This window comes from Haplochromis burtoni, unplaced genomic scaffold (assembly GCF_018398535.1).
Source record: "Haplochromis burtoni strain Fernald_Lab_line unplaced genomic scaffold, NCSU_Asbu1 Contig_27, whole genome shotgun sequence".
Taxonomy (NCBI): domain Eukaryota; kingdom Metazoa; phylum Chordata; class Actinopteri; order Cichliformes; family Cichlidae; genus Haplochromis; species Haplochromis burtoni.
In genome coordinates this window covers 2,440,177-2,453,083 of record NW_024582388.1, presented here as the reverse complement: position 1 = coordinate 2,453,083, position 12,907 = coordinate 2,440,177, and the positions used below count along the sequence as shown (strand labels likewise).

Genomic DNA, 12,907 nt, shown 5'->3' with positions numbered 1-12,907 from the left:
TGTGTCAAGTACTATTGTAAACGTCATTTTTGTGCTAGTTAATAAACCTTTGTTAAACCCTTTCCTCAGCCTCCGCTTTGAGTTTTCTGCACGTGGGTTTGATTTTTGGTACTCGGCCTCCGGCCGTTTTGTGACAAGGGAGATATTTTTCTGGGCCAAGGGAGTCTGAAAAGAATGTCCCAGACTGAGATAATAAGTAGGAAAAAACAGGCTGCAAATTGCTAGCTAATATTTAATACAGCAAGGTTAGCGGGCAAGGTGTTTTTCCCTTCTTTTTTTTTTTTTTTTTTTTTCATGAAAAGGAGCAGATAAGAGACGAGGTCAGGTGTGAATGAAGTGTGGGAGAAGATCCGGTCAGGGACGGCAGGATTGGCTGCGTCGTTTCCCAAAGAAGATCAGTCATAATTGTTTTTGTGCGGTAGAAAAATGTAATGCCCACTTACAGGGTCATCCTTTTTGTTAAGCACATTGTTGGTTCACATTGAGGTCCAGCATGCTGAAAATTCTAATTTCAACTGCTGAAATCAATTAAATCTTTTAAAAGATAGTCACTCTCGTGTACTTAAGGGGGGAAAAAAACAAAAACACGTAGCTAGTATGAAACACTTTTCTGCACTCACCTTTGGTTGCTGTTTTAAGAAATTCATTGCTTCTTCAAAGTGGTCCAGATGTGTCTCTGTGATATTGTCACCCTTCTTATTGTACACCGCCATTGAGAGAATCATGAAACCTTTAATGGCCAATAGACTGGGTCTTGCCTCAGATATGAAGGTGGGAATATCAAACAAAGCAGGAAAAGGACCTTTTTCTGGAAGAAAGGAAAAAAGGTTCTCCTCAGCAGCAAAGGTTTCCTTTCTGAGATGAAGGAAACAATGCTGATTTATAAGCTAGTTAACGTTAAACTAAAATGAAGATAGAAAGCTAGGAACCACCTCCAGTACCTGGAGGAGTGAACAAGACTCAACGGATGTTCCCTTCATTGACGGAGATCCTGGTGACCCCATCTCTCATCAGAAGCCTCTCATTTGTCATCTCTGCCAGTAATCTGCCCTCCTCCTCATGCACAAAAAACTTCACCACCTGGGGGTTTATGGCATTTGTCTTTAGATATATTTTGTGCATGGTATGCGGCCTCATGGAACACAGCAGACCCATGGGTTCTACTCCAACGTAGCTCCCACCTAGGGAGGGGTCTCTTTTCAGGTCGACCTCCCCATTGCCGTCAGCCCTGTAGGTGGCTGAGGAGCTGTCATCCCTTGTCATCAGTTAACCTCCTAGGACCTGGTGTCCACATATGTGGACATCCCATTTTGGATTATTTAGACTAAAATACTAAATTTTGCTCTACAAGGGCCTGATATCCACTGATGAGGACATTATACTGCTACTGTTCCATCAAAATTTTAAACGAATATCCTTATACGTGGCTCTGATTTTTCATAAAAACAAAAATAAGGTAAAAATCTGGTAATTCTTTGTTTTTACATTCATTGGGCCCCAATATGCCCAAATAGCAAAGAGAAATTAAAAATGCATGCTGTGGAAGAGTTCGGGTCTTATGAGGTTAAGGTTCACACTCCCTTGCTACCTCCCAGAGTCCTCAAAGAGACAAAAGTTTCTTCCTGTGGAGCTGTCTGCTTCCCCCAACTTCCTTACTAGACCCCCACCATTTGTCTTATAGTATGAGTGTGAAACATGTTAAAATCCAGTGGCACCAAGGCATTATACAATAAAATAATGTGATTAATACATAAGTAAAAGAAATTCCTATACACTGTCAACTGTGATTGGTGTGTGCGAGTGTATTATGCTCAAGGAGCTTTTAACTACACAAATGAGCAGATTTGTGAAGTTTAGCTTCAAAATGTGTTTTTATATGTTCATTATGATTTTGAAATATGCACTTGTAAATAGCTTTCTGTATGTTTACATTTCTGTGTGTTTGTGTGGAGCAGGGATTTGTGAGCACTCAAAATTCACACAGTGCACACATTTGTAAAATCTTTTTTTTAGATGATTTTGAGATGTATTATTTCCATAAAATATGCAACAGCCCAAAGAGAGTTTTACATGCATGTTTTTTTCTTAAAACCAAAACTCACTGAAGAAAATGAGTCACTAGTCCGTGCTGTTTCTTGATGTACCCGTGATCTTGTAGACTTATGACGGACTTGAGTCGCAGACCAAATATGGTTCAATACAAAATATGCTCAAAGCAAGTGAATACCTTATTTCTAGTGGCGACTTGTGTGGACTTAGTACCTTACTTACTACCTTAAAATACGAGTAAACCATTAAACAGGAGTAGCTACATTGTCTCACCTTGTTTTGTTTTTTCTTCTCACATAATAACAAACTGCTTCCACCTAACGTTAAGAAATTAATCTGTGGGTTGGACCATATCAATAAAGCCATTTTTAGTTTCCCATTTACACATTATATATATTTGAATATTTTTAATATGTTATGTTTCATGGGTCATCTTTTTAATTTGCTGGTCTCTCAGAAAGGAAACTGTGTAAATTAAACTTTAAACTGAAGTCTATTTGTCAGCTCATTATTCTTTGTTGCGTTTTTTTTAGGCTTTAATAGTTTTAACACAATTGTTTTTTGTTGTTGTTTTTAATTACAACATAAAGATCAATTTACAAAAGATAAGTACAGTAATGTGGGATCAAATAACAAAATCAGCGTTACGCAAAAATTTAAAACATGTATCTACACTCATCATATAACGTTTTTGGCACTGTGATGATGGAACAAATAGCCAAAACAAATAAAAAGTAATTTCAATGAAACATTAAGAAAGGCCGACTGGAAATAAACCATAGCTGACTGTAGAGTCCAGGATAAGCAGACAGAAGATCAAGTGACAATCCCAAAAAATTATAAAGAAAAATGAAAAAAGAAACATGTGTACAGGGCTCAGGAGATACAGGAGGGGAAGACATGTGCGAATCATAATTTCACCTAAAATTTCAAACTGTCATATTAACAACTATTATATTAATTATAAAATGTGATTTTCATACAGTCAATTTGCTGTCATGATTTATGTTTCTGTAACTTAAGCTTTCTAATCATCCTGTTTGAATCTATAACTTGGCTTTAGTCTGTGCTGCATCACAACTCAGGTGAGTTTTGAAGAAATCCTGGATCTTCTTCCAAAGGTGGATCTCAGCTGCTATGTGGGCCTTGGGCTCACCTCCCCACAGCACTCGCTTGCCTACACCTGCATTGAAGCTGGAGGGGCAGTGGGGCGCATAAGGTGGCTCCAACATGTGTCCAGCTCCAGGGTAAAAAACAGTCTCAAAGTTCTCCTTCCCATGATGCTTAAGTCTCACCACCATTTCATCCATGTAGGCTTCGCTGTCCCAGTTGAGGTCGTCTCCTACAACCGCAAAAAGAAAATGGCTCTTGGCTCGTTCAATGGGGATCAAGCTGCCCTTATTCTTTTCTGCCAGGGGATCTTCAAGAGCATCCTTTATGATGATTGCACCTGACTCGGTGGGAATAAACTTGCTTTCGTCAAACAGTATTGATGACAGGATCTGCCGTTTCTTGTAGTAGAGAGGCGTGACCACATTGGCGTTACAGGCATTCATGCACACTATGGCCTCGACACCTGGCACAAAAGCAGCGAGTGCCAGTCCGATATTTGATCCCTTGCATCTTGACATTATGCCAACTCCTTTACTGCCCACCTGTGAAATAACACAGAAATTAAAAGGCGATGCAAATCTATAAAACATTTGGAGCGCAGGGCTGACTCTACCTGTCATTATTTTCATTTTTGTGGACTACATATGTATATTACCATTACTAAATAAATAAACACATTCATATATGCACAGTGAAGCTATCATGATCCGGGTGAGTGGCTGGAAACTTCTACCAGGGTCTTGAGTCTCCTTGGTATCTGGCCCTGGGCAGGGCCGTCATATCTCCAACAGCTTCACTCACCTGGAGCTGAGTTGAGGCAATCAGGCTAAAGAGATTTAAGCCTTACACTGATATTCCCTCTCCAACAGTTTGTCAACTACTCCATGTTGGTAGCTGGCTCTAATGCTCCATGTTATTTGCCAAGTGCTTTTCTTACCTTGTTCTCTTGTGCCCTAGCTTTTCCTGGAACCTCCAAAACCCTTACCCCCAAATTAAGCTAATCTCTTGAACCTCGGATAACCCAGCTCTTCTCTGGAAATCTCTCCTTGCCTCACCTGCCTGCCCTCCTGCCATCACACTCCTTCGGAACCTACGGAACTCAGGTCAGCCATCTCACACCGTCTAACTCACGCCCCCTCTCCCTCCAAGCATCTTTCACTCCACCTGCAAGTAAGCAAGAAATATAGCCATGCTCACCTTTTCTAGTACTCCCCTTTTACCACAGTTCTAACTCCACGCTCCTCAGTGTGATGGCTCTATGTACCAAGCCATGCTACAGTTACCCCTTCAAGCCCAATTTCCCCCACTTGGCCCCATGACCACGTTATCACGCTACGCAGAGCTGCTGTTACATTCTACAGTCTATTCCTCTTTTGGCAAATCTCTCAAGCTCCTCCAGATTTTATTGGCTTCTAGCATGGACCTTGGTTCACTTCACACTGCAAATTTTTGTTTGTTCTCGTTATTGTCCTTTTTGAGACTACAATTCTAGATTCTAGTGTCTTGGCAGTAGTACTGGGGTCTTTAGACACATCTATCACTAGTTTTCTTTCTAGAGTGTTTGAAATCTTTTGCTTCCTACCCTGCCAAGCTTGTTCTGTACTGTGTGACTGTCTTGGCTGAATTTCTTAACATTGCATATTGAAACTTGGAAATGCTGTGATAACTTTGTATATCTATTTCTTGCTTAGAGATCTTCAACATTTCTTATTCTATAAAATTATAAAAGGATTTCTTCTGTTTTTGGGGTGATGCGTTCTCAAGTGACAGCTCAAACATTGCACAGCAGTGGCTTCTACTATCAATAAAAAGGTCAATTTTTCAGGGGGCTGATAATGTTGATCTTGAAAATTATTATATGTTAGAAATTATTATGTTATTGTGTGATAATAGAAACAATTCATGTTTTCTCAAGAAGATTTGTGCGATTACAAAAATATGTCGTAAAGCTGAGGCTTTATGCTCTCTGAAATTTATTCAATTATCTGAATGAATGTAAATGAGAGTATTTCTGAAACTCCACTTAAGCTACAGGAATACAGCAGATATTCCACCTGGGATCTACAAATTTACTCTCCTCTCTGAGAATGCACAGCGTATAGAAACATAAACTTTCCTTCAGTATGAAACATCTTTCTGCTGTCTGTGCGCACTAGAGCAACTCACCTTTGGTTGCTGTTTTAAGAAATTCATTGCTTCTTCAAAGTGGTCCAGATGTGTCTCTGTGATATTGTCACCCTTCTTATTGTACACCGCCACTGAGAGAACCACAAAGCCTTTGTTAGCCAGTAGACTGGGTCTTGCCTCAGATACTGAGGTGGGCAAATCCAACACAGCAGGAAAAGGACCTTTTCCTGGAAGAAAGAAAAAAGATTCTAATCAGCAGCAAGTCATATTTTAAATTTTATTCTTAATTTCTCTGGAAGCCAGTGAAGGGACGCAAGAATAGGTGTAATATGTGACAGTCAGCTATTTTTTGTTAGCAGTCTTTCAAACAAAGGTCTTGCTGCATTCTGTACTAACTGGACATGAGTTGTGGAGGACTGAGAAACGCACCTGAAATGTGAACTACAGTAAGCAAGGTGGGAGAAAATTACAATTTGAACTAGAAGTTTCAGATGACTGAATGACAGTTAAAGTTTAATTTCAACAATGTTGATTTAAAAGCTGGTTAATGTTAAATGAACTAAAATGAACATAGAAACCTAGGAACCACCTCCAGTACCTGGAGGAGTGAAAAGGACTCCACGGATGTTCCCTTCATTGACGGGAACCCTGGTGACCCCATCTCTCATCAGAAGCCTCTCATTCATCATCTCTGCCAGTAATCTGCCCTCCTCCTCATGCACAGAAAACTTCACCACCTGGGGGTTTATGGCATTTGTCTTTAGATATATTTTGTGCATGGTATGTGGCCTCATGGAACACAGCAGACCCATGGGTTCTACTCCAACGTAGCTCCCACCTAGTGAGGGGTCTCTTTTCAGGTCGACCTCCCCACTGCCATCAGCCCTGTAGGTGGCCGAGGAGCTGAACACCACTCCCTTGTCATCAGTTAATTTGGCTCTCATGTTGACAACCTGCCTTGGCCTCAGCCCGGCCACCTTCACCTGAATGGGCTCATCAAACATACATTTGATGCTTGGCAGCAGCTTCAGTCTCACTTGAGAGGACATCTTTTCTGAAAAAGAGAAAAAGATTGGACTTTATGAATGTAAGATAAAAAGTCCCCTTACACAATACTTTTTCTAAGAAATTTCAGAGACAGATCGATCCATATTACATTACATTGTGTTTATTAATTACACCAACAACCCACTGTCCCAGTTTGGTCTCTGAGTGCAGGAAACCCAAATCCAAACTCCACTCAAGAAATGTGCCAGTTTAAATATGTATCATTAGCAAGCAACCACATTACAAGTGCCCACTGTACTCTCTGTCAATAATGTTAATACTAGATCCATTTCAGACAGTGGCAGTAATATTTTACACTGGGCAGCAAATCAGCACAGCAGGATCTTCCAGAGCGAGACAGAAACTCTGACTATTTTTTGTTAATATTTAACAGCTCTTGCACAGCCACTGTTAGTGTGATACCTTTGCACCAGATACCCTCCCATGCACCCATCAGTAAAGACTTCTTTCTAGTTAAGTAAATGGTTTGCATGGATTTCCATTAAAGGTTTTTTTTTATGTTCAGTACAATTATTCAGTCACTCGTTGAACTTCAGGCAGTTTTGATTCCCGTTTTCATGATCACACAGCCACTTCAAAAGGTAAACACCAACTTCAAAGTGATATTTCTCTTCCATTGTTTACAATTAAACTTTTAAAAACAAAAAATTTGAATAGATGTTGATTAGGACAAAAGGTCCCAAATCCATGCCATCAATGCACAGTCACAATTAATTAAAAGTTAATAAGACTTGCAAGGTGGTAACACAAGCTGACTGGAAATAACAGAGGCACAAAGAGTCCAGGATAATCAGGAAAAAGTGATCCAGTGATACAGTCCTGCCTGGCAGGATGATGTGTTCACAGAATTTGATATATATTCTGTCATGCAATCAGTTAAACCAGGGATAGGCAACTCCAGGCCTCGAGTGCCAGTGTCCTGCAGGGTTTAGATCTCACCCTGGGTCTCGCACCTGAATCAAATGATTAGTTCATTACCAGTCTTCTGGAGAATGTCAAGACACGTTTAGGAGATAATTTAGCAATTTGAATGAGCTAAAACCTGCAGGACACCGGCACTTGAGGCCTGTAGTTGCCTACCCCTGGGTTAAACTGTTATTGATTTCTCAATGTTGTTCACAAATTACATTCTCTATACCCTCAAAGCAGTCCTGCAGCTTTGAGGGTATTCACAAGACCGCCTTGTGAATATGGGTCTTTTAACAAGAGGAATATATCTCCACGTTGGGTGAGTGTTGAGTAATTACATATGAGAGCATGAGGGTGGGAATGGATGTTTGTATCTGGTCGGGTATCAGACGCCACCTCTCTGGAGGCATCTCGGGCCCTCCAAGGTATGGAGGCCTATCTCCCCCTACCACCACTTCCCCTGCCAGTGGCGGACCCCCTCAGACATCGGTGCGTTGGTGGTTCTTTGTGTCCGGGGATGGGCGCCCAGGTACACACCGACTCACTCCTTGGTGGCTGCTTGTCGGGGCCTGGAGCCTGGGGCTCGCTCGGACCACTTCGGGGGTGGGGTGCCCTCAGCCTCTCGGCCTGGGGCTCGGTCACTCAGGCACAGCTGTCTGCCAGCGGAGCTCACGGGCGCGTCACTGCAACCCCCCCTGGCTTCTGCTCCGCGGCTGCTGAGTGACCCCTCATCTGGGACTCTCGTCAGCTCTTTCTGGGATAGTGGCGCGGCTGCCCCTCTGTTGGTCTTCCTTGGTCTCTTGTGTTCTGGGGGCCTCTGGATGTTTGGAGTTTTGATCTCCTCCATACCTGCTTCATGCCCTGGTGGATGGGGCTGTGGCTCCCCACACCCTCTAGCACAGCGGTCCCCAATCCCCGGACCGGTACCGGTCCGTGAGTCGTTTGGTACCAGGCCGCGAGAGTTGAGGCTCAGGTGTGAAATGTATGGTTTTCAGGGTTTTTATCGTTTTTCAGCGTTATTTTGTTATCGTTTTTATCGTTAACTCTGTTTTCCTGGGTCTTTTCACGTGTGTTATGAATAAATCTTCTTTTTTTCGCTACCGGTACTAGTTTTATTATGTTGTATTTATCCGCAACACCTTAAAGGTCCGTGAAAATGTTTTTGGGCATAAACCGGTTCGTGGGGCAAAAAAGGTTGGGGACCGCTGCTCTAGCAGATCATTACATGAAGGAACCTTTTAAAAACAAGCGCGTTCATGCTTACAGGTGTACACACGGGTGCTCACACACACAAACTACACCCTTTTTGGCTCCTACCTCAAAGCACACTGTGCGCTGTCGATCTTACGTGCTGCACAATAATGTTTAATATTTAGTATTTACCGTTATATTCCCATAGATCATCATGATGTTGTTTATTCTATTGCTCTCGTTTTCTTCTGCTTGTTTTCTTTTTTCATTCCCAACAGGTGAAATTTAAAAAAAGTATCTACTGTTATCTATTGTTAGCTAGTTTATTGTGAGGGTGTTGTTTTTATTATGTTGCTCTTTGTTTTTTTTTCTTCCCCCCTTTCTCACCATCTCTTCTCCCCTCTATTTTTCTTTCTTTCTCACCCTCTCTTTCTTTCACCCTGTCCTATCCCCCAGTCATGTCTGTCCCATCTTTAAAAAATGAAAATAAAATAAATACATAATTATAATAAAGGTCAGTTAAATGGACCAATATGGCAAAGCCACGATGATCCACTTGGTAAAGTAAATCCACTTGGCATCTTTCTTGGCCTTCAGACAACAATTCTGATGGCTAAAAATCCAAACGGGACAGGCAAAAAAAAAAAAAAAAAAAAAAAATTATATATACAGTCATATATTTATAGTGGCTAACCTGTTAGAACTGCATGTCTTTAAAAGTGAAAGAAAAAAAATGAAACAAACGAAAAAAACAAACACAGAAGCTCAGAAAAACAATAGAACTAGAGCTAAAAAAATTTAATTAACACAACTGAATTAAAGGCTTGAGCAATGTGTGACATGGTTGACTGTAAATAAATATATATTTTTATAAAAAGACTACACACACACACACACATAAAATAAAATAAAATATGCGCTCAATGCTCAGTGACATTTTTAACAAGAGAAATGGTCGATTTGTGATGTTCAAATAAATTATCACTGTACTGTAACATGTACAGTACTTGCAAAATAGTTTTCCATATGTTTACATTGCTGTGTATCTATGTGGACTGGAGCACGGATTTGTGAGCACTCAAAATTAACTCAGTCCGCACATTTGTATATCGTAGATCATTTTCAACCTTTCGAGACAAATGTATCTCCATATATGTGCAACAGCCGAGAGTTTTACAAGGATGTTTTTTTTTTCTTAAAACCAAAACTCACCGAAGCGAATGAGTCTGGTGGTTGGTTTTGTTTCTCGAAGTACCCGTGATCACGCGGACTTAAGACAGACTTGAGTCGCAGCCCAAATATGTTTTAAATTCAAAATACGCTCAAAGTAAGCGAATATCTTCTTGCTTCTGGTGACGACTTGTTTGGACTTCGCCTTAGCCAAGTATCCCAGAATGCATTTCAAACGAAATTCAGAACTGGAAGTAAAGTTCTGAAAAAGCACTGTTTCAGGTGCATAAAATAGTGCGACGATTTCGGCGAGAATGTAGCAACATTAAATATCCGGCCAAATTATCAAAATATTACCTATTTGCAAAAGTTAAGCACAAGATATATAATTTTTTAGGATATATTATATATATATAATGGGTGACGTTCGCTTTTCTGCAGTGGTTTATTCTTGAGAAAATCGGTTTTGCAGAGTTTAAAGTCAGCCTGCAAAAAGTGTCTGATTTTATTTCACTTTAATGTGTTGACATCGGTGTTTTTACCCACCACAGTCAAGCCAGCCGCCGCTTGTTAACCGCTTAAACGTTCGTGCGCTTCTACACCGAGTTTTAGGGTAGTATGTAACCTGTCGATCTGTTCCTGGATATCCTGAAAGCCGATGTCAAATCAGCTCCAGAAATGATCATATTATATTTCAGCTGTTTTCAAAACAAACGGTCTGTAGGTAAGTTTGTAGATTATTTTAGAATGCAGAAAACAGGTCATTTTAGCATTTGACCTGATTGTTTTTGTTGAGTTAGCAGCATGATCCCTGAATACATGTACAAGAGTAACATAATATTTTTTAATATTATAGTTCATACAGCACACACATGTTACTGAAAGGTTACAAGTCTGTTGATTGTTCAGTCATTGACTAATCATTCACCATACTGAAGTTCTTAACAACTGATTTGTTAAGAAGTCAGTCCACCGTTTGCTCCAGTCTTTCCAGATTGCTTCACACTGATGGTCCCTTTAAAGTCGAGCATTGTGCAAGAATGAACTTTGCATGCCCTGGACTTTCAAACTATAGTCGGGTTCCTGATAAGTGGATACAAACATCTCAAAACGGTGAACTGTAATTGTCGCTTAACAGTAAAACTGGGTTGCAGTGTTTGTGAATGCAGCTTTATTGAAACTGTAAATGATGTCTGACAGAGGGCGCTCGAATAGAAGGTGTGAGAAGTTATTATAGAATATTACTGCTTACCTGTACTAAAAGAATGGAGCCAGTAGTGTATTTCGCTCTCAGATTGCTGCTTTACTTGAGGTTCATAGGATATTTAAAAGTAGAAGGCAACACTGGTTGGTGATGGAGATTGTTGGTCAAACCTAGAAACTGTATGTGTGTTACAGAGCTTTTTCTGCCTTTTCTTTTATTCTTGCAGAGGATGTTGTGCTTATTTTACCACTAGTTGACCTTTTAATGGTGGAAGGCTTACCAGCCACACTTGAAACACTGTCCTCTGGATTAACACCATCATCAACACCAATATTTTAAATGCAAATGTTCGCAACCAGATAACCATTCACTCACTTCATAAATAAACTCATCATAACACATTGTTTTTGCTTTAAACCATGTTTCATGCTTTTCATTTTCATCATCTGGTAACACACAGATCAAAGAACCATGACTAGTTTTTGCTTCATTACACAAAGCAACAGAATCATTAGTTGATGCTTGAACCATATAGATATAGATGCTATTATCTATATCTAGTGATGTACTTACAATATAGATATTATTTTCATATACTCTCTTGTAGATGATTAGCTTTATTTAATTTAGCTTTTCTATCACATTGCAGTTTGTCCAGTTTCTCTGCAAGTGCTTTAGCAGTTATTTTCTGTGGGTCGCTTGGCTCGATAGTTCAAACGTTTGAATTTGGATATGGTAAGGATTTGTAGAAGAACAGGATGTGCCTTTGGTTTTTGGTTAAACATTTGCAACTCTGGTATAGATAAATGTGATATATTAACCTTGACACACTCCAATCCTTGCTATCCAAAAAGACTGTGTGGGGGGAAAAAATACAAATGAAATTTTCCCTTTAACGTTTTGTTTTAATGTTCAGTTTCATGCAATTTTAATTTCTCTTACCAAAACCATGATAATTTCATTTTCTATTCTAGATTTTCTAGTGCTGTCAGCGTTAGTCTCGTTAAAATCACGTTAACGCCATAACCGCATTAACTCGGCAAATCTCCGTTAGCGAGTTAATGCGGGTCGCCCGCTGCATGGGGCTGCATGGCGTCAACGCATTACCGCAATTAGCTCGGCCCAATAGATTTCATCTCATGATCTTACGTGATGTTACTAAATTACCAAGCCTTAAACTTGTAAATTTTAGATGGATGGATTTAAATTAAAGGGTTTTTTATGTTTAATACAATTATTCCCTGGATTAGACAGTTTAATTCCTCTTTCTAGCTGTTTCAAAGCATGAACAACTACTTAAATGTTCAAGTTTCCACTTCATGTTAATGCTTAAATATTCTTTTACTCTCATTAAACCTAAATACATTCCTATAGAATGACAAGATCAGGAGAGATGACTGAAACCAAGGACATGAATGTACAGACAAAAGGAATCAAAAAAGGAATCCCCTCTCTCATGATACGTGAACAAGACCCTGAGATACATAAACTCTTTCACCTGGGTCAGCAACTCATCCCTAACTCGGAGTGGGCGCTCCACTTTTTTCCAGCTGAGGAACATGGCCTCAGACTTGGGGGTGCTGATTCTCATAAAAATCCTCCCTAGGGGTCCTCCCACCAAAGACTGCCTCAGTGCCCAGACTCATATACCTCATCCCCAGACTCTATTTCCTCTACAGAAGAAGTGTTAGTGTGATTGAGGAGGTCCTTGACGTATAAACTGACAACGGTCTCTAGTCTTGTCAGCCGAGGATCTTTATGGTCATGGTCGGCCTCCAGATCTGCTCCGTCTTTCTTTGCCAGCCTCCTGGTCAGCCCTCTTAACTGCTGTGTCTCTGCCGCTAGCCTCCTGAACTCTCACTTCTTTGTTTTGGAAATTTTTTTTCTTAAATATGGTCCTTCTTTCCCTGTCAGTACTCTTACTGGAGCATTTTGGGTCACCTGAAGGTGTTTCAGGGAATTTTTACGACAGCCTGATAATAATGAATTACAGTAGTTCTGCCTAGAAGTAATAATGCATAAACTAGTTTTTCAACATCACTCTTAAACAGGATGTTTCTAATTTGAGAGATTTTG

The 12,907-nt window shown here is 40.2% G+C and overlaps 2 protein-coding genes across 5 annotated transcripts in view; one reads left to right on the top strand and one right to left on the bottom strand.

Moving 5' to 3' along the window:
- Positions 1-2,105: 2,105 nt before the first annotated feature.
- Positions 2,106-10,665, bottom strand: LOC102293728 (acyl-coenzyme A thioesterase 2, mitochondrial). Of its 4 annotated transcripts, none has more exons than XM_005918049.3 (4): positions 10,556-10,654; positions 5,888-6,338; positions 5,329-5,516; positions 2,106-3,704 (listed from the first exon to the last, which is right to left on the bottom strand). In XM_005918049.3, exons 1-4 carry the CDS (start codon positions 10,556-10,558, stop codon positions 3,096-3,098), a joined length of 1,251 nt encoding a protein of 416 aa, XP_005918111.1. In that variant the 5' UTR covers positions 10,559-10,654; the 3' UTR covers positions 2,106-3,095. The 4 variants fall into 4 exon arrangements, with proteins under 4 accessions (XP_005918111.1, XP_042074981.1, XP_005918113.1 ...); XM_042219047.1 differs by lacking the exon at positions 10,556-10,654 and adding an exon at positions 9,670-10,011; XM_005918051.3 differs by lacking the exon at positions 10,556-10,654 and adding an exon at positions 9,670-9,896 and having other exon boundaries at positions 2,109-3,704; positions 5,888-6,343.
- LOC121814215 (acyl-coenzyme A thioesterase 5-like) overlaps positions 7,564-12,907 on the top strand; it is a 14,174-nt gene continuing 8,830 nt past the window's right edge. The window contains exon 1 of the mRNA XM_042219046.1: positions 7,564-7,585. The gene's annotated coding sequence lies outside the window, so the exon portion shown is untranslated. The remainder of the gene's footprint in view (positions 7,586-12,907) is intronic.